Source organism: Aulonocara stuartgranti (assembly GCF_965226115.1).
Source record: "Aulonocara stuartgranti genome assembly, chromosome: 3".
Taxonomy (NCBI): domain Eukaryota; kingdom Metazoa; phylum Chordata; class Actinopteri; order Cichliformes; family Cichlidae; genus Aulonocara; species Aulonocara stuartgranti.
Window position 1 is genome coordinate 77466522 of NC_138941.1, and position 22211 is coordinate 77488732.

The 22211-nt window shown below is 44.5% G+C and overlaps 1 protein-coding gene across 1 annotated transcript; it reads right to left on the reverse strand.

The window, feature by feature from the left end:
* Positions 1-13711: 13711 nt before the first annotated feature.
* On the reverse strand, positions 13712-21642 carry LOC309703531 (E3 ubiquitin-protein ligase TRIM21-like). Its single transcript, XM_082528437.1, has 2 exons — positions 20555-21642; positions 13712-15640 (listed from the first exon to the last, which is right to left on the reverse strand). Exon 2 carries the CDS (start codon positions 15629-15631, stop codon positions 13973-13975), a length of 1659 nt encoding a protein of 552 aa, XP_082384563.1. The 5' UTR covers positions 15632-15640; positions 20555-21642; the 3' UTR covers positions 13712-13972.
* Between the last annotated feature and the right edge of the window lie 569 nt (positions 21643-22211).

Consider the following 22211-nt stretch of genomic DNA (forward strand, 5'->3'; position numbering starts at 1 on the left):
GGCAAAGCAGGTCTGAGGCTGTGTTAGCAAGCTGTACCTAATAAAGTGGCAGCAAGGACTCAGTCAATAATGATCAGAGCCAGCAGGGGGCAGCACAGAGAGGTGAGGCGCTGTCAGAGAAGCAGGCTGACATCAGACTGGTCATATTCCATCATCTATACTGAAATAATCATCAAACACACGCAGAGCAGAAACATGTGGAAACATCTGGAGCTCAGTCTCAGTTTGACCCCTCAGAGGTTTACCTCAGTCCTGCTCCTCTGCTTCCTGTTTACAGCGCACATCATGCTGTGTACTGAGAGTCATGTGGTCAAAGTGAGGCCCTGGTACTCTGACAGAGAGCTAGCACAGTCATCCTAATGTATATCATCACTACCAGAGAGCATTCAGCTTTCACAGCAGCCAACATCCTGTCACACTGAGCATGTGCAAACACAGCTCTCAGCCTCCATCACTCACAAGCTCCACCCTCCACTTAAAAGCCCAGAACAAAGCTTGTGACCAACACAGCGCAGACAGAGGTGATGTCCACACTCTGTTTCTGGGTGGGAAACTCACCTGTGGGCGTGGCTGTTCCTCCCCTACAATCTCTGATGTCACAGCTGCTAAATTAGACTGAAGCCAGACTCAAACAGAAAACAGCCTCAGAGACTCAGAGAGAGCGCTGCTCCATCTCTGGACCGTAATATATATTCCACCACTATGCTGCAGTGCATCCTGGGATAGGGTGGGCCCACCTGTCATTCAAATCCAGGGAGAAGGAGGACAGGTTTGTGGGAGACTGGGATTCTGGACGGCCTTCGTGGCCTCGCTGTGATGTCATGGACCTTCAGAGGAAGCAGAGGCTGAATTGAAACACACCTGCTGACTTCCTGTGTTCTGCTCTGACAGCTGCCATGTGTCACAGCCTGGATAATAAAGCCATCAAACTTCACTCAGCTCCAATAACAACATCAGTGTTTGATGTCCAGAGGATTCATCAGCTTTAACCATGATAGAAGCAGGAAGTTAAGATGAACCATGTTGTGACTGAAGGACAAAGCTGAAACATACAGATGTGTACAGATGTGTGGAAAACTAAGCAGCAGCCATGTTTGGAGGCTCACTGAAGTCCTCCCAGCTGACAGTAGAAAAGTCTGATTTTTACTGTGAAAGCCACAAACATGTTTAATGAATCATTTTTAGAACTTAGAGAAACTGTTCATGTCCAAGATCTTTCCAAACACCAAATCTATACAAGCTTTACATGAAATGAAGCAAAAGTAAACTCAGGTATTATCTGTACAAATACTTTAAAGTGTTCCAACAACAATCAGGTGCATATACAATAAGGCAAGGCAAAGCAAGTTTATTTATATAGCACAATTAAACAACAAGGTGATTCAAAGTGCTTTACAGAGACATTAAAAAACAAAAACAAATAAAAAGCACGATTTAAAATTGATTTAAAAAAACAGTAGATAAAAATCAGAACAGTAGATAAAATCAGTAGTTAAAATTTAAATTTAAAATTTAAGCTTAAAAGTGCGGATTTTCTGTTTTATTCAAATGCAGCTGAGAACAGGTGAGTCTTCAACCTGGATTTAAATAAACTGAGTGTTTCAGCTGATCTGAGGCTTTCTGGGAGTTTGTTCCAGATATAAATGGCCTGTATTTGTATAGCGCTTTTCTAGTCCCTAAGAACCCCAAAGCGCTTTACACAACCTGTCATCCACCCATTCACACACCCATTCATACACTGGTGATGGCAGCTACATTGTAGCCACAGCCGCCCTGGGACGCACTGACAGAGGCGAGGCTGCCGGACACTGGCGCCACCGGGCCCTCGGTGGAGCATAAAGGAGCATAAAAGCTTAATGCAGCTTCTCCGTGTCTGGTTCTGACTCTGGGAACTGATAAAAGACCGGATCCAGATGACCTGAGGGATCTGAAAGGTTCATACTGGGTCAGGAGGTCATTGATGTATTTTGGTCCTAAACCATTCAGAGCTTTATAGGCCAGCATCAGAACTTTAAAGTCTATCCTCTGACGGACAGGCAGCCAGTGTAAAGACCTCAGAGCTGGACTGATGTGGTCCACTTTTTTGGTCTTAGTGAGGACTCGAGCAGCAGAGTTCTGAATGAGCTGTAGTTGTCTGACTGATTTTTTAGGTAGACCTGTAAAGATGCTGTTACAGTAATCAAGCCTACTAAAGATGAATGCATGGACTAGTTTTTCCAGGTCCTGTTGAGACATCAGATCTTTTATCCTTGAAATATTCTTGAGGTGATAGTAAGCTGACTTTGTTATTGTCTTAATGTGTTTTTATAAGTTTAGGTCTGCATCCATCACTACACCCAAATTTCTCGCCTGGTTTGTGGTTTTTAGATGTATAGATTGAAGTTCTCTGGTGACCTGTAATCGTTTTTCTTTGGCGCCAAAGACTATTACCTCAGTTTTGTTTTTGTTTAGCTGGAGAAAATTGTGGCACAACCAGTCATTAATTTCCTCAATGCATTTACCAAGAGCCTGTACAGGGCCTCGGTCTCCTGGTGACATTGTGATATATATTTGTGTGTCATCTGCATAGCTGTGGTAGTTTATTTTGTTGTTCTTTATAATCTGTGCCAGTGGGAGCATGTAAATGTTAAACAGAAGGGGTCCCAAGATGGAACCTTGGGGAACTCCACATGTGATACTTGTCTGCTCAGATGTGAAGTTACCTATTGATACAAAGTATTTCCTGTTTTCTAAGTATGTCTTGAACCAGTTTAGTACAGTTCCTGAAAGACCTGTCCAGTTCTCCAGTCATTTGAGTAATATGTTGTGGTCAACTGTATCAAATGCTGCACTGAGATCCAGTAAAACTAGGACTGACATTTTTCCACTGTCTGTATTCAGACATATGTCATTAAACACTTTGGTCAGAGCGGTTTCAGTGCTGTGGTTCTGTCTAAAACCTGACTGGAAGGCATCGTAGCAGTTATTCTGTTTTAAGAAGTAACTGAGCTGTTGAGAAACTGCTTTTTCAATGATCTTACTTAAAAACGGGAGATTTGAGATCGGCCTGTAGTTGTTCATTTGTGTCTTGTCAAGATTGTCCTTTTTCAGTATTGGTTTGATTACAGCAGTTTTTAGTGGTTCTGGAAACACACCTGATAATAAAGAAAAGTTGACGATCTGTAACAGGTCTGACTCTAAAGTCTTTGAGACCTTTTTGAAAAAACTTGTTGGCAGGACATCTAAACAGCAGGAGGAGGGGTTCAGTTGACCTAAGATGTCCTCCAGGTCTTTGCTGTTAATAGGTTGAAACTGTTTCATGGTGTTTAAACAGTTTTTTGGTGGACACAGTACATATCCTGGATCTGCTGTTGATGTACCAATTGCTTGTCTAATTTTTTGGATTTTGTCTGTGAAGAATTTGGCAAAGTCATTGCAGGCCATGGTTGAATGAAGTTCAGCTGCCACTGACACAGGAGGGTTTGTTAGCCTGTCAACTGTAGAAAATAAGACCCGAGCATTATGGCTGTTTTTAGTGATGATGTCAGAGAAGTAGGACCTCCTTGCACTCCTCAGTTGTAAATTATAATTGTGAAGTTTCTCTTTATAAATGTCATAATGAACCTGGAGGTTTGTTTTTCTCCATCTGCGCTCAGCTTTCCTACACTCTCTTTTTTCATTTTTCACCAGTGTGGAGTTTCTCCATGGAGACTTTTTCCTTCCAGAGATAACCTTCACCTTAATGGGAGCAATAGTGTCCATTACATTTAACATGTTAGCATTGAAGCTATTGACGAGCTCATTGACTGACCCTCTGGACAGGTCAGGTGTTAATGGGAAGACCTGGTTAAAAATTGCACTACTGTGTTCAGTTATACACCGTTTTGTGATCACTGTTGTTGATATATTTGTGTGGGCTGAGATTTTACTTTCAAAGAAAACACAGTAATGATCAGACAGGCCCACATCAGACACAGTAACCTTTGAAATGCTCAGGCCTTTGGAGATCAGTAGGTCAAGAGTGTGTCCTCTATTATGTGTGGCCTCTGTTACATGCTGAGTCAGCCCAAAGTTGCCCAGAGTGTTACTCAGGTCTTTAGTCCCTTTGTCCTGAGGGTTGTCCACATGAATGTTAAAATCCCCAACAATAATTACACAGTCAAAATCAACACAGATCACAGACAGCAGTTCACTGAGGTCATTAAAAAAGTCTGTGCAGTATTTGGGAGGCCTGTAAACATTAAGAAACACAACTTTGGATGGGGCCTTCAGCTGTAAAGCCACATATTCAAAAGACTGAAAACTTCCAGGAGATAGCTGCTTACATTGAAATGATTCATTAAATAAGACAGCAACCCCTCCTCCTCTCCTGCTCACCCTGACCTCACTGATAAAACTGTAGTTAGGGGGGGTCGTCTCGATGAGAACAGCTCCACTGTTACTTTGGTCCAACCAAGTTTCAGTTAAAAACATAAAATCAAGGCTGTGCTCAGTGATTAAATCATTAATTAAAAATGTTTTCCCAGCTAAAGATCTAACGTTTAATAAAGCCAACTTAAGTGTTTTAGAGGTATTACTTGTCCCCTCATGTTTGGGAGCAGTCTGTGGCACACAAGGTATGTTTACTATGTTTAAAGATCTTTTAGAGTGCAGCTCTCTGTGTTTTGACCAGGCCACATGTCTCCTGTCACCTAAAAGTACAGAAATTTTAAAACCTTCTAGTAAACAGGGTCCCAGCTTCTCCTGGGAAAAGTCACCACTGCCATAATCCTCGCAGCCCGGACCCTCCACACATCACACATCAGACTGCGGAGACAGAGCATGAAGGTGGTAAGGAGGAACTAAGGGGGGCGAGGCTGGGCAATGTGACTTCGATTGCTCTGTTGAGGGTGGGGCTCGGTGGCGAACCTTTGGCCGCTCTGGTGGGGGGTTTATGGGGGACAAAAAGGGATTGGGACGGGGGGTAGATCTGAGCCCAGCATTGACCCGCTCCATCATCTCTTCAGTGAATTTCAGGTGTGGGGAGGAGGGAGAAAGGGAGGGGGAGGAGGGTGATGGCCTGTCAGGGGTTTGGGGGACTGGGGAAGATCCTGGTCCTGGTCGTTGGTGTTGTTGAGAGAGTTGGAGGCAAATAGGGACCCCTCTTCTTGCCTCAGATGTCTCTCCTTTCTGAGGCTCCTCCCGGGTGGGGGCAGATGGAGCTCCTCCTCAAGGTTTCTGCTGGGCTTTGTCTGTTCTTGGAGTACTGTTTGTTCCTCTTTATGAGATAACTCCTCGTTTATCTCAGCCTTGGCACCAAGCACAGATGGATGACGTATGGAATAAAACAAGTTGGAGGTGAACAGTTTCACCCCTGACTTGTTAAAATTAAATCCATTTGCTTTAAACAGATGCCTGCGTTGAGGATAAGGTAACTATAAAAATGCTGCTTTTTCTGTTAAGAACACTTTAGTCCTGATGATCTATAAGTGTCCAGAAGCGATCGCAGGTAAGCTCATACGAAAAAAAGAGAAAAAAATCAGCATAAAAATCAATAAAAGAAGCAAAGCATTTAAAGAGCAAAGAGAGGAAGCCCTTAAGCACCTTCTTCGCTGCCGCATATTCTTTTCTTCTTCGTTGTATCTCCGGGGCATAATCAAGTACAAGTACTTAAATAAATAAATCATTAAATAATTAATTAAAACTGTCAATAATTATTTAAATGTGTTATTAATTAAATATGTCAATAATTAATCAAATGTGTCAATAATTAATTAATTACATGTGTTGTAAATATTTATGTAATTAAATATGGTGTATTTAATTGATTCATTATGGCAGTCCTGGCGTTCGTTACCTCGGGGATAAACTACATGTTTTATGGCAAATGTGAGATGAGCCTTTGTGGTGTTCTTGGTCAGCAGTGGTTTTATTCTTAGAACTCTCCCATGGAGGTGATTTTTGCCCAGACCTTAAATAAGGCCAATTGAGTTATTCACAAAAATATGTTCCACATGTCTCTTTAGCCAGAAGAGTAAGTGTTCAAAGTCTTTTGTGAGTAATTCTGATTCTCTATGCAGATGTATTTGATTGTACAATCACTTTTGTGATACCATGCAGCTTTGTAAGGATTTGAGTACCTTTTTACCTTAATGTCTCGCACAGTGGCTCCTGGTAAATTACTTCAAAGCAAGGGCATACTGCTGCTACACAGGAAATGACCGCTCATAAATGAATAAAAAAACCATCTGTTACACTCACCTCTGACACTGAGAGTCACTGATTTCTGTAAAAGCATGTGTCCATCCTTGTTATCCAGGTAACTTCAGGCTCCACTCTGGGATTACTGTACGATGGAGGTGTTCACTTCTTACTGGGATAAATCGCCATGGTAACAGATGCTGTAGACCTAACCTGCTCTAGAGCTGGTTATGTTCCAGATTAGAGATCAGCGTGTAGTGACCAATCAACAGTGCCATCACTCATGGAGGATCCCTCAGAGCTTTCTATTATTTCTATTATCTCTACTTGAATATAGAGACCAGCTCAAGGTGACTGTTGTTGTCATTTGGAGTTATATATATTAGTATAAAGTGAAGTGCAGTGAGAGTAGGAGGCTGCAGAATCTGTGTGTTTCCCTGATGAGCATCAGTAACAAAGAGATCATCAGTGAGTGAGTGTCATCCTCCGTCATCTCTAACTCTAACCCTTTACTCCAGTTTTCAGTTACTGTGGACCAACAGCTGTTACACTCACCTCTGACACTGAGAGTCACTGATTTCTGTAAAAGCATGTGTCCATCCTTGTTATCCAGATAACTTCAGGCTCCACTCTGGGATTACTGTACGATGGAGGTGTTCACTTCTTACTGGGATAAATCGCCATGGTAACAGATGCTGTAGACCTAACCTGCTCTAGAGCTGGTTATGTTCCAGATTAGAGATCAGCGTGTAGTGACCAATCAACAGTGCCATCACTCATGGAGGATCCCTCAGAGCTTTCTATTATTTCTATTATCTCTACTTGAATATAGAGACCAACAGCTGTTACACTCACCTCTGACACTGAGAGTCACTGATTTCTGTAGCAGCATGTGTCACCATGGCCACTAAGTTGAAGGTCTTTCAGCTTCAGACTGAAGTCTTTAGTTCTCAGAGGATCTTCATTCATCTCTGTGGTCTCTGTGATCCTGGTCCTGTAAGAGATGCTGGTGTTCATTGTTCTGATACACATGGACCGTCATGTTTTGGTGTTTCCACTCCACTTTGACGTCCTGAGGAACATCATCTTCTTCATTAATTTTAAAGGGCAGCAGGACAGACTTCTCCCCCTGTGCCACCTCCACCATCTCCACTGGGTAATCTGAGAACAGAACAATAAGACAGATGTCAGTGAGGTTGATCCTCCATCATCTCCCCTGCTGTGTAACCAGTAGGTCTTAATCCTGTTTTCATGGTCACACTCAGGTCTCTGCTTCTCCGTATTTCTGTTCCTTTAACAAAACTGTTCTAACATCTCAGGTATACCTGGACTAAAACCTCAAACACTGCAAGCTCTGTAACTCAATCACTGAAGAAACATTCTGAGCTCTTCATATACCAACAGATCCTCATATCAGAGGCTTGTTCTCACCGTCCTCTGTCTGCTTCTCCTGATATTTATGAGAAAAATTTAAAAGTTTCAGTTTAAAAAGATGTTTTTTTTAGAGTTAACTTTGTAATAACCACCCAGAACATGTTCATTTGATATAAAGCCTATGTAAGCAGGTGGGTGGATGGAGGTGGTGTAAACAATCACTGAGTGTCTTTGAACTCTCTCACTTTCACTTTCACTGGCTGCTTGGTTCACTATAGAAACGACTGAGGTTTGAGTTCAAACTAGAGATGGCACGATACCACTTTTTTATGTCCGATACCGATATCATAAATTTGGATATCGGCCGATACCGATATGAATCCGATATAGTGTTTTTAATCAATAAAACTGTTTTTTTGTTGTTTTTTTTTTATATCTTGCTGCATTTTGTATAAGTACATACTCAAGTTCAAGCAAAAACAAACAAACACTAAAGCTAAAGCCCTATTCTGGTATTTTAAAGAGTAAGCAACCTAACTAATAGGGTTGCAAGCTCCCAAAAAAAAAGGGAACCACCCCTCACGCTCCACCTCATGATGCTTAATCGACGTAATCAACTTTATATTGATGCAGTGTGGAAAAAAAAATGCACAGAAATAAATTATTTTTCAAGAATAATTAAATAGATTCAACATCTTTCTTCAACAGAACTGCAGACTGCACAGATGGTACCTTCCCAAAGGAAAAAGTACTATAGCTTACTAGGGTATATTAGACTTAACAGTTACTATATACAGTAATAGACTTCTATACATTTTACATCAGATTAAAACTTTGGGTGTAAGATTCAGATAATTATTTATTAAAAGCTCGACATTTTAAATGAGAATAAGAAAGAAAAGTATGTCTTTGTGCCCCCTTTTCCCTGTTCATGCCCTATCGGCCCCCCTGGCTAAACTTTGCTAGATCCGCCCCTGCACAGTTACCAGCCGTCAGCTACGTAGAAAAAGATCCTGGTGTAGAAAGTAATATTAAATAAATTCTAACAACAGCTTATCAAGCTTAAACGTGCTGCTGTTGTTCAGCCGCTGGTTTCCTCTTTCTGGTGCAAAGTGGGCCAAAAACAAACAAGAGAGACGGACTCGCAACAGAAAAGGCGATCAGCTGATCATTGATCAGTTTAACGATTAAAGTAGTAGCAGGAGAGGGAGGGAGGCAGTTGCTCCTTATATCGGTTGTTAAGTTTAAAGTTTACAAACATTCAGAGATGAACTTACACACTTGCTTTACTTCTCTCTTCTTCTTTGGCTCTCGGAGGAGGCGGACGCACTTTTCCTCCTCTCCCTTATCTTCCCTGCTTAGCCTCTTGTGTCCTTGTCTTGTGTTTTTTATTATTTTTCCCTGGAACACTCTCTCACAGTCTGTTCTCTAAAACCTAAAAGAGGAATTATGGATTGGATCAACTGGTCCCTAAATGCAACTGACACCCCTTTCTCAACAAGAAGTCTGGGCTTGGGTGAGCCTGAGTGCTGAAGATATCTACCTATTCGGAACCATGGTAACAGGGTTCTGGCTGATCGGAGCTGGCTTGGCCCTGACTTAACGAAGAATTAAGAAAATGGAACCGGCTGTTCAAACCCCCACAAGGCTGCCCGCTGGGATTGGAACGATGGGAGAGGCGTGAGTTTCTCAAAATGGGCTCATTGAGTGCAGCACAGATAAGATCTTGGAGAGGCTACGGCTGCTGTGAATACTCAGAATAAGATCTCTGACTGCAGACTGGATACATCTCGGAAGGGCTAGCCCGGAATAACATCTCTGGGCGCAAATTGGATGACATCTTGGGGAGGCACACTGCCGTGAGTTCTCAGAAATTGACTCCTTGAGCACAAGAAATGACAACATCACAGAACGCAAGTATGGTGAAGCTCGCGGCTCTCCAATGGGAGATTGAGAGACCAGTGTTGGACTGTAGAACTGCTTTGAAATTCATATGAGCTGTTCGCACTAAAGTAAAAAGCACCATCACTTCATGCAGATACCCCTTCGGCGCCAGCTGCAAGGCTGGAGCTGAACAACAACTCCCTGATAACGACTGTGTTTAGTCTGTTCCTTCCCATTCCATGCAAGGCCACCTGGGTTGGCTGGAAGACTGTTTACTTAGCCTGGCAGGGCGAAGGACACTGTCTCAGCTGAACTATGGACACGCACACACATACATATACTGATAAGCACTCACTGACGCATCACCCGCCCTACCCCGGATCCAACGCCACCTCCAACGCTTACCTCCCCTCTGATGTGGACATCGGGTCAGTTGGAGGTGCAGTCAAAGATTGCAGCGGTCCCAGATCAGATGTACACACTGGGACTCTTTCCCATGTTGCTTGTCTGTGTTTATTGTTCTATGGTGTGTTGATATCTGTGCATTCCTGTATTATCCTTTTGTGTTACACATTTCAACGTTTTTTTTTTTTCCTTGCTACCTGGCCTGACCTGTCTCCCCAATGTGATGTTTGTATTGTATGTACGGTCGGCAAGGTCTGTCATCTCGGTTGTGGGCAAAAGACCTGCAACTGACAAATAAAGGCCATCTCATCATCATCAACTTCCTCGGAGATGAAATGCCGGTTTGGTAGCGAGTCTCCAAATGCTCAACCAGACCGCCGACAGGTCTTGCACGCTACAGCTGCTCTATCACGTGATGCATACTGCTCCGTCGTGCTACGGTTATGAGCCGAGTTACGCCATGTCGCAAGTTTTGTGAGGTGCTTTTTTTGATTATTTAATGGATCGGATTACATTTTTTTTTATTTCTCTCCGATATCCGATCCAGTAATTTAGGTCAGTATCGGACCGATACGTAATATCGGATCGGTCCATCTCTAGTTCAGACACCAGAAATCACTGCTGAGACGTCTCACTGTTTGAGTGTCACCGACCAGTCACTCGCTAAAGAATGAAATCTCCCATTAATACTGCCCGCTGAGCAGAGGTGGGTAGTAACGAGTTACATTTACTCCGTTACATTTACTTGAGTAAGTTTTTGAAAAAAATTTACTTTTAAAGTACCTTTTTTCCACGATACTTTTTACTTTTACTTGAGTACATTTGTGAAGAAGAAACTGTACTTTTACTCCGCTACATTTGGCAATATTTGACTCGTTACTTTTTTTTTTTAATAATTAATTTCACACATTGGATAATACTACTAATAAATTATGGATCATGCCGCCACTGGAGCTACCGGCAACTCTTTCACCAATCAGACGTAGCCATGCAGTCACATGACCAGATATAAAATGGCGGGCCGAGTAGCCCAAGCCTTTGCTGGGAGAAAGAAAGGAGGGAAACGAAGAGCTTTGGATGGATTGTGGGAAGACAACCAGCATAATTTAAATCAGTTAAACATTAGTCACAGAGTGCCGTTACCAGCAATACCTCCATGGATACTTCCTGATGCTAAAGTAGACTTAACATTGTTGGACAAGAAGAATAAGGATGAGGCATTTATTTGAAACGCTCATACAGTTCAGGCTTACATTGTCCAATATTATAGTTATGTTCAAATATATACAGACGCCTCAAAGAACACAGCCGGTCAAACCGGTGTAGCAGTTGTGGTCCCAGTTTTCGGTGGAAATAGGTAAAAGGATTAGTGATGGACTTTCTGTATACACTGGGGAAATGCTCGCAATATTATTAGCTGTTCAGTGGGTAGAAGACATGAGGCCATTACATGCAGTCATTTGTTCAGATTCAAGTTCATCATCGGTCAGTCTACAGCACAGTCATTCAGAAGGTAGAGCAGATGTTTTAGCAGAAATTCAGCAGACACTTTTCCAAATACACCTGATGGGACTTGAGATTGACAGACCACGTGACTTTCGCGCATTGCTTTGTGGGTACCCGTGGCAACAAAATCAAAACACTGCATCAAGCGCTAGCATTTCCAGCACCAGTAATCATTAATTCTGTGGTTTTAATCCCTACTTACATTTTATTTGCCCCAAAAACAGTTCTGTACAAAACGACGGAGAACACGGCAGCTCCGTACAAAGACAGACGTGACAAAAAGGCAAAAAAAAAGTAGGAGGAAAAACTCAAAGGAGTGAAAGTGTCAGACCCATATGAGCACACAGAGTGGAGTAAGGACATTAGCCTGCTGCCCAACTTTCATCACGCACATATTTATTATTATATGGTCCTAAGTGTGAGTTCATACACTCACAAGATGTTTTGTAACTTCACATCCTGCAACAAGCCCAGGTCCAGTTTACTTTGGTGATTTGGACTATTCCATCTCACAGCTGTTGTTAATTCTTTTTCCTTTATCTTCTGTACAGGCCAACGCATCTATTTGTTGTTAGGTTGTAGTGTTACACATTTTCAGATCTAATAGATATAAAATGAGTGTTTTTCATTAAATTATTGTCTTTATTTATAACTGGCATCATTGTTTCATTCTATTATAGAATCTTACAAGAAAGAGGCAACATTGTATTCCATCAGCTTTATTAGCTGCTTCGTGAAAAACAAATCAACAATGCAACAAAAAAAAGAAAAAGGTTGCAAAACAACATACTGGAAAACAGTTATTCATGACTTGATTGCTTCAGTACAACACTTGGGCACATATATGCAAACGTTTAGTGGCTGTTTTGGTCTCGCTCTCTCTCTTAACCGATCAAATCTCTCTGTGGTAGCAGCTTTGAACTCGGTATGACCCAGGCTGATAGAGGGGCCAGTCTGGATCACATTCCAGCATTTTGTTTCTGGTTTTCCTACAAATCACAACAAACATTAGCCCGCAAAGCCACAGTGAACAAAGCAGCATAGCAACGAATTAAATTCAAATCAATATAAGACTTATTTGTAACCTACATCAACAATTATGTTATGATAAATTACGTAACAACTACAACAGAAGACGTGCGTTTGTGGAAATGCTTGGAGCAGACTAACATGTGAGCTGGAGTGTTCTGGGACGTTATATTTGGTCTTCCAATGGCTGCAATCCAGGCCATCCGTCGGCTTGAGACTGCCATGAACACTCAGAATAAGACCTCTGAGTGGAAATCGGATCACATCATGGCGAAGCTCACGGCTCTCCAACGGGAGATTGAAAGACCAGTGTCAGACTGTAGAACTGCTTTGAAATTCATATGAGTTGTTCGCACTAAAGTAAAAAGCACCATCACTTCATGCGGATACCTCTTTGGCGCCAGCTGCGGTCGCAAGGCTGGAGCCGAACAACTACACCCTGATAACGACTGTGTTGAGTCTGTTCTTCCCGTTCCATGCAAGGCCACCTGGGTTGGCTGGAAGACTGTTTACTTAGCCTGGCAGGGCGAAGGACACTGTCTCAGCTGAACTATGGACACACACACACACACAGAGACATATATACACATGCAGATATACACTCATCCCCCCTCCAAACGCCTTCGAAGTTTATTCCCCTCCGATGCTGACGGTGGATCAAGGAGACCAGCGCACAGGCTGCAGGCCCGGATGTACTGTCTAATTCGGCTGTCTCTCACCCTTTACCCACCCCTGTTACTTGTCATGTGTTTCTTTCGTGTATTAAGATTTTTTCATGTGCAGAGGTGTTTTTTTCTGTTCTCAAACTGATCTCCCTGTTGGAGCTCAGTCTGGGGGGAGTTGTTTTTTTCTCCTAATCTTTCCTCATGTGGTGCATTTTACATTGTTATACCTCTCTGACCTGTCTTCCCCATGTGATGTTTGTGTCATGTATGTATGGTCGGAGGGTAAGATGGCGCCGCCATTGCGTGCAATAGGTCGGCAGCCTTATGAAATTTCCCACTCGTGGGACTAATAAAGGTATCTTATCTTATCTTATCTTCAGCATCGTCTTCATGCTGTGACTGCAGCCGTTCAACTCTGTTTGTCTTTAACCCAAATCATCACAACATGGAAATATAATCATCAAAATGATGTGACTGGAAGGATGCAGCAGTCTGTGCTCCACCTTTCTCCTCCACACCTGCAGGTGGAGAACATGGATGCATGAATCTCTACAGAGTTCTTTGAATATTATCCGTCTCATCAGTTTTCAGTGAACAAAACTCCTCACAGAGCCAAAATAAGCAGTTTGTATCCAACATAACTCAGCTGGACTCTGATGCTCCGTATAACAGCCACACATGAGTCTGGATTCACTCAAAGCATTGAACAAACTTTATTGGAAATGAAGCTTTTGGACATTTGTTCTCTGATATTTGCTCTTCAGCTCGAGTCTCCATCAGTGGGAACATTTCCTGATTCAACTTTTCTTCTGTTCAAATCAAACTCCATGAGAATCAAAGTGTGAATCAGAGTCCTGATGATCAGATTCTATAGAAACATGGAGACTGTAGAGGATTTACACTCAATATGTTCATTTGTTCCCTTCAAGAAAAATCAATCATTCATCAAATTAAATCAGTCGTTGATCAGTTTGATTGACAGGACAGATGATCAGAGGTGCAGAGTTTTTACCTCCATCATTGAAACAGGGACCGAAGTATGGGTGGAGTCTGTGAGTGAAGGAGCAGCCAGTAAAGGAGTAGATCAGAGCTGCAGCACCTACATCATAAAAGGAGACCAGACCCTCCTGATAATCCACAAACACCCCCACCTTCTCAGGACCAGGATGGAGACAGAGACGGACTGAAGGACCAGCACAAGCACTGTACTCATTTCCATTTCTCAGCATCACAGTCCAGAAACCATTTCGAGGACACAGTGTGATTTCTCCCTTCCTGTTGATCGACTCTGTGGCCACTCCTAAAGTCCACTCAGTCTTTCCTTTAACCTGAACCTCAAAGTAAAATCTGCCTGAAGAGAAACTCTGCTCTCCTAAAACACAATGATAGTAAGAAAATCTCTCTGGGTTGTTTGGAAGATTCTTCCTCACATCACTATCATACACTTGTTTTCCATCATCAGACAGGATGAGTTTAGGATGAGCTGTATCAGGATCCAGAGTCACATCCACCTCATGCTGCTCCACCCTCTGCAGCTCAGCCTCAAACAGCTTCTTCTTCATGGGTTTCCAGACTGTCTCCTCCAGCTGAGCCACAGCTCTCCCCACAGTCCCCTCATATGATGGTGGATGAACTCTAACCTCTGTCCAGTCTTTGCTGGGTGTAGCAGCTTTCAGAGAGGAGACGCTTTGGAGGAGGTGGAGGTGGTCTTCAGAGCGTGAGAGCTGCTCCACCTCAGAGCTTCTCTCCATCAGCTCAGAGATTTCCTGTTCCAGATCTTTGATGAGACCTTCAGCCTGTTTCTCTGTAGCTTCCTGTTTGTCTTCGATCTCCTTCATGAGCTCCTTCAGGCGTCTCTCAACAGACTCCATCAGAGCCGTGAGGACCTGAACATCTTCTGCTTTCTGTCTGTCTGCAGCATCTTTACTCATCTTCACCGACTCTGTGATCTCCTGAATCTTCAGTCGTCTCTTCTGGATCATCTGCTGAATCTCAGCCTCTGTCTTCTCCAGCTCTGCCTTCTTTCCTTCATATTCTTCTCTCAGAGGAACAAACTCGTGGTTCTTGTGGTCTAAAACAGAGCAGAGCACGCAGACACATGTCTGGTCGGTCTTACAGAAGAGCTCCAGGAGTTTATCGTGCTTCGTGCACATCCTGCCTTCCAGGTTCTCCACAGCATCAACCAGCTGATGTCTTTTCAGATGTTTCACTGTCAGATGAGGCTCCAGGTGAGTCTGACAGTAGGAGGTCATACACACCAGGCATGACTTCAGGGCCTTCAGTCTGGTTCCAGTGCAGACGTCACAGGGAACTTCTCCTGGTTTGGCAGCTTGTTGCTCTGAGCTGCTGCTGCTGGCTTTCTGCTGAGCTTCACGTCTGAACTGAGCAACCATCTCAGAGATGAAGGTGTTGACCCTCAGCTGAGGTCGAGTGTAGAAAGTCTCTTTACACATGGGACACTGACAGATGACATTCATGTCCCAGTGCTGACTGATGCAGGTTTTGCAGAAGTTGTGTCCACATGGTGTAGAGACTGGATCAGTGAACACATCCAGACAGATGGAGCACAGAAACTGATCTTCAGATCGCAGATTGCTGGCAGCAGACATGTCTGCACTCTGAGGGAGAAAGAAGAGAAACATTTGATTCAAAATTCACTTTAAATTTCATTTTACAAAGAGAGAAACAAGCGTCAGTAGTCTGAGGAGCTTGGAGAGAAAAGCGTCTGGACTTCTTTGAGTTTCTTGAAGACGTTTCATCAGAGAAGCTTCTTCAGTTCTCAGAGTAACTGGTGGAGACCCAGCAACACACTCAGACACAAACTGGTTCATCCAAACACAAACCTAACATCGTAGTGTCTGCTGTACAGTGCAGCGTCCAGATGGACAGGATCAACGTTTGGGGATGAAGATAAATACAGTCGTTACAAAGATGTGAAATTGTTTCTCTGACTGTTTTACAGAAGGTCCAAGATTCATCCAGATCATTTGTATACTTGAATAAATCAGTTTGTTGGATATTTTCCATCAATTACTGTGAAGTAAACTTCGACCTTGTTGGTGACTGAATACTTCTTATTGTACGTCCAGATCAACGAGCCATTAATATTAAACAGTGACTGTTCCAGTAGAGCTGACAGTGAGGAGGACGATGAATCACAAACCTCAGAAATGTGTTATTAACTGTTGATCCAGTATTTTAATGGCATTGATGAGAACATGTTTATTCAGAGGTGTCTGTATATTTGGTCCATTTGTGCGTCAGTAAAAACTGTCCTGTTTTCTCTCACAGATACTGGAACATCACAGCTCCTCACAAACTCAGGATGTGGAAGAAGATGAACTTTTCCAGTCACTTGCTGGGATACATCATTCATGTTATTCTGGATCCTCAGAAAACATTGATTTATTTTTATATTTCATATATTTGCTTGTCCAAATCAAAGATTGATGGTCGTAGAGAAGAAGCCACCATGATAAAGCCTGTGTGTGAAAACAAGAGAAGTGAATTTTGTTGATCAAAATCCCATTTAAGGAGGAATTCTGTCCTCCAGTTTGTTTCTAATAAACTTTGAGATTAAACACCATCATCTATGTTTGTGTCTAATAACATGTTTGATCCAGTTCAGCTTGAATATCACAGCTTATGTGTGGAACTCTGACATATTTAAAGCCTCAATTATCAGGATCCTCTCCGTGAATCGCTATCTTATCGTGGCGGAGGGGTTTGTGTGTCCCAGGGACTATGTTGTGTGGGGGCTGATAGATAGATAGATAGATAGATAGATAGATAGATAGATAGATAGATAGATAGATAGATAGATAGATAGATAGATAGATAGATAGATAGATAGATAGATAGATAGATAGATAGATAGATAGATAGATAGATAGATAGATAGTAGGGTCTCGCATGGCAAATTGGTCCTGGGTGAGGGACCCGACAAAGAGCGATTCCCTGGAGCCAGGCCCGGGGAGGGTGCCCAATGGCGAGCGTCTGGGCACAGCCCGAAAAGGGGACATGGGCCCATCCTCCCGCAGGAGGCGCCATAGGGGTCAGGTACATTGTGTGCCAGGCGGCGGCCAGGAGCAGAGGCCCCGGCTGCCAAGACTGGCAATTGGAACATGGAATGTCACCTCTCTTGTGGAATAGGAGCCTGAGTTAGTGCGTGAGGTTGAGAGGTACCGGCTCGATATAGTCGGGCTCACCTCTACGCATGGCTTGGGCTCTGGAACCAGTCTCCTGGAGAGGGGCTGGACTCTGTCTCAGTCTGGAGTTGCCCCTGGTGAGAGGCGGCGGGCTGGGGTGGGTATTCTAATATCCCCTCGGCTTGCTGCCGGTACGTTGGGGTTTTTCCCGGTGGATGAGAGGGTTTGTTCCCTGCGCCTTAGGGTCAGGGAACAAGTCCTGACTGTCATCTGCACTTATGCGCCGAGTGGCAGTTCAGAGTACCCAGCCTTCTTAGAGTCCCTGTGTGGGATGCTGGAAGGTGCTCCACCTGGAGACTCTGTTGTCCTGCTGGGAGACTTCAATGCTCACGTGGGTAATGACAGCGAGACCTGGAGCGGCGTGATTGGGAGAAATGGCCTGCCCGATCTGAACCTGAGCAGTGCATTGTTATTGGACTTCTGTGCAAATCACAGTTTGGCCATAACAAACACCTTGTTCGAACATAAGAGTGTCCATAAGTGCACGTGGCACTAGGACGCTCTAGGCCGCAGGCCGATGATCGATTTTGTAATTGTATCACCAGACCTGCGATCATATGTTCTGGACACTCAGGTGGAGAGAGGGGCTGAGCTGTCAACTGATCACCACCTGGTGGTGAGTTGGATCAGTTGGCGGGGGAGGACGCTGGACAGACCTGGTGCACCTAAACGCGTAGTGAGGGTGTGCTGGGAACATCTCGCAGAGGCCCCGAGATCTTCAACGCACACCTCTGGCAGAGCTTCAACAGCATTCAGAGGGAGACTCGGGAAATTGAGTCCGAATGGACCATGTTCAGCGTCTCCATTGCCAAAGCTGCTGCATTGAGCTGTGGCCGCAAGGAGGTTGGTGCCTGCCGTGGTGGTAATCCCCGAACCAAATGGTGGACACCAGAGGTGACGGGAGCCACCAGGCTGAAGAAGGAGTCCTATTGGGCTTGGTTAGCCTGTGGGACTCTGTAGGCAGCCGACAGGTATCGACAGGCCAAGCGGAATGCAGCTCGGGTAGTGGCTGAAGCAAAAACTTGGGTGTGGGAGGAGTTCGGAGAGGCCATGGAAAAAGACTTTTGGACTGCCTCGAAGAGATTCTGGCAAACCGTCAGGCGTGTCAGGAGGGGAAAGCGGTGCTCTACCTGCACTGTGTATAGTGCTGGCGGAGCGCTGCTGACGTCGACTGAGAAAATTGTCGGGCGGTGGAAGGAATACTTCGAGGACCTCCTTAATGCCACTGACACGTCTTCCGAGGAGAAAGCAGAGTCTGGATATGAGGGGAATGACCCGCCAATTTCTGGAGGCGAGGTCACTGAGGCAGTTGAACAACTCCTTGGTGGCAGAGCCCCTGGTGTTGATGAGGTCCGCCCCGAGTTCCTGAAAGCTCTGGACGTTGTAGGGCTGTCCTGGTTGACACGCCTCTACAATGTTGCGTGGAGATCAGGGGCAGTACCCCTGAACTGGCAGACCAGGGTGGTGGTCCCCATCTTAAAGAAGGGAGACCGGAGGGTGTGTTCTAAATACAGGGGAATCACACTCCTCAGCCTCCCTGGGAAAGTCTATGCCAGGGTGCTGGAAAGGAGAATTCGTCCGCTAGTTGAACCTCGGATACAGGAGGAACAATGCGGTTTTCGTCCTGGTCGCGGAACACTGGACCAGCTCTTTATCCTCTCGAGGATACTTGAGGGTGCATGGGAGTTTGCCCAACCAGTCTACATGTGTTTTGTGGACTTGGAGAAGGCATTCGACCGTGTCCCTCGGGGTGTCCTGTGGGAGGTTCTGCGGGAGTATGGGGTGTCTGGCCCATTGCTACAGGCCATTCGATCCCTATACAACCATTGCAAGAGCTTGGTTTGCATTGCCGACAATAAGTCGGACTCGTTCCCTGTGGGTGATGGGCTCCGCCAGGGCTGCCCTTTGTCACCGATTCTGTTCATAATTTTTATGGACAGGATTTCTAGGCGCAGCCAAGTGGCGGAGGGCTTTCACTTCAGTGTTCTCAGAATCTCATCTCTGCTTTTCGTGGATGATGTGGTTCTGTTGGCTTCATCGGGTGGGGGCCTCTAGCTCGCACTGGAACGGTTCGCAGCCGAGTGTGAAGCAGCGGGAATGAGGATCAGCACCTCCAAATCTGAGGCCATGGTGCTCAGCCGGAAAAGGGTGGAGTGCCCACTCCGGGTCGGGGATGAGTTCCTGCCCCAGGTGGAGGAGTTCAAGTATCTCGGGGTCTTGTTCGCGAGTGATGGGAGAAGGGTGCCAGAGATCGACAGACGGATTGGGGTGAAGAGGGAGCTGAGTGTAAAAGTGAAGCTCTCAATTTACCAGTCGATCTACGTCCCTACCCTCACCTATGGTCACGAGCTGTGGGTAGTGATTGAAAGAACGAGATCGCGGATATAAGGGACAGAAATGAGCTTCTTCCGAAGGGTGGCTGGCCTCTCCCTTAGAGACAGGGTGAGAAGTTCAGCCATCCAGGAGGGGCTCAGAGTAGAGCAGCTGCTCCTCCACATTGAAAGGACCCAGCTGAGGTGGTTCGGGCATCTGACAAGGATGCCCCCTGGGCGCCTCCTGGGTGAGGTGTTCCAGGCATGTCCCACCGGGAGGATGCCCCGGGGCAGACCCAGGACACGCTGGAGAGATTATATCTCTCGGCTGGCCTGGGAACGCCTTGGTGTTCCCCCGGATAAGCTGGAGGAGGTGGCTGGGGAGAGGGAGGTCTGGGCCTGTCTGCTTAGGCTGCTGCCCCCGCAGCCTACGCTCCGTGGCCCCGGATAAAGCGGATGAAGATCGATGGATTGATAGATGGATGGAATATCAGGATGATTTAGTCCACATCTGTTTAAATAATGAGATTTGTTTCCACACAAAGTTATAAAGTGCAATATCGACTGTTTTATGAATGATTTAGGAACATCTGTGACTCTTACAGGATACACTAAGTCAGATAATCTTTGTAAAATGTTTGAATGACTTTTTGAAGTACTGACTAAAATCTACTGGTTTACAGTATCAAAGGCTTTATATCAGTAAAGAATAAATAGGTGTTTTCACGTCTGTAATCCTTATGATCAATCAGATCCAGAATCAATCTAATAGGAACAGAAAGTGATGAATAACCAGGAAGTGTGGAGTCAGTCTGAAGTCCAGAGCACAGCCTGAGTCCACCGTCCTGAGCAGAGCCACAGTGAGACTGAAGCAGCAGCTCGATGCTCCTACAGTGGATCTGTGGTTACATGAGCAGATTTCTATGGATCCAGTGTGACTATGATGGGTCCTGATGAAGTGAACAAATTGAAGATTTGTGTAGAAACAGGAAGTGTGATCAGCTGCACTCACCACTGTTGCTGAGAGAAACCTGATGGACTCCAGTGAATCTTCTTTTAGAGACAAACAGGACTCGACTGCAGCTCTGCTGCTGCTCTCTCACACTTTCACTTCTGCAAAATGACGTTGAGCTTCTTGTTTTTCAGGTGTTGCTCCGCCTCTTCCTGCCTCTCCCTTTACAGGAATCAGCCGGTCTGTACTCAGTGACTGTGTGCAGCGGGTGGGAGGAGTGAGGAGTGGTGTGTGGGTTCACACAGTAATGACGGCCTCAGGTGATCAGGAGAAACTCACCTGGATTTCCTTTTTCCACAGCAGACTGAGAGCTTCAGGTGGACCCTGAAGGAGGTCTCAGACACAGGTGGTAAAAGTACACACAGTGTGTACTGAAGTAGAAGTACTACTGTTAAAAATACTCCAAGTACTGTTTCAACTTCTTTACTCAAGTAAAAGTAAAAAGTACTGGCTGTGAAATGAGAGTAAAAAGAGCTGATTGAAGAACATTTCTAACACGTGTTTATACAAAGCTAACTGAACCATGTGCTGCATCAACGTGATAATAAAATAATATTATTCACTTTGTTTCTAATAAATATTCCCAGCTTGAATCAGACAAGTTGAACATGAGCAGAGAAAAAGAAGCAAATCCAAATATTCCTGTGTTCAGTTTTCTCCATTTACAGGCCGACTGTGCCTCTAAACAGGAACATGAGCAGGAAGAGGCTGAAGTGGATTCAGCAGGTGGAGGATGCCTAACATCAGCTGGAAAGATTTACTGTGACGTTTGTTTGCTGTTTTCGCCTCGTGCACGAGAACATCACCAAATAAACTCCAGACAGTTTTTAATATTTCACTGTTCAAGAGCAAAAAGACTGACGGACTGTGTTTAAGGCCACCTCACAAATGTCACACATGAAATATTCAGTGTTTATTTGCTGGTTTGTTGGCAGCAGCTCCTTAAAGTCTGTCACACATCTGTTTGACCGTCTCCAGTTAATCTGAGACACCAGTTAATCTGCAACAGCAGCATCAGGCGGCTCAGCTGATCTCTGGTGTGTAGCTGCTGTGCTGCGCTCCCATTCCTCAGTGAAAGCAACAGCAGAACAAAAACTCTCTCGATCCACATGTTTGAAAAGAAAGCTTTTAAACAGATGAACACACTCAGTAAAGGACAAAGAAATAAGAAAAAATTAGAGTAAAGAGTAAAAGCAGGAGCAACTGAAACAGGCTGCATGCTAGCTGACGCATGCTAGCTGACGCATGCTAGCTGACGCATGCTAGCTTACGCATGAGCACTAGAACTGTTCAACTTCATTGTTATGATTTTAGCACCGAGTTACATGAAATCCTGCATCAAAAAGAACAACACAGCGATCACAGACATGTTTCTGCCAACAAACCAACATAAAGCCTCTAAAACAACCTGCTGTGGTTTGGAGTAGAGATTCCTGAATTTACCAGGTGCACCTGAAGGCAGCACAATTTAAACCGTAAATAATGATGTAGGTGCGCAAATCCTTTTCAAGCGTCACAGCATCAAATGAGCCGGCTTACGTTTGTTGCACTTCTACACCAAGTTTTACGCTAACGTTTCTTCGTTGCTGATTTTTGTTCCACAAACCAAAAGAAAAAAGATTCAACCTTTAATATATTTTCATGTGTGTTTCAAGCA

What these genes read in the sequence shown, in the direction of transcription:
- LOC309703531 (XM_082528437.1), bottom strand. Translation starts at nt 15,631, where the DNA reads ATGTCTGCTGCCAGCAATCTGCGATCTGAAGATCAGTTTCTGTGCTCC.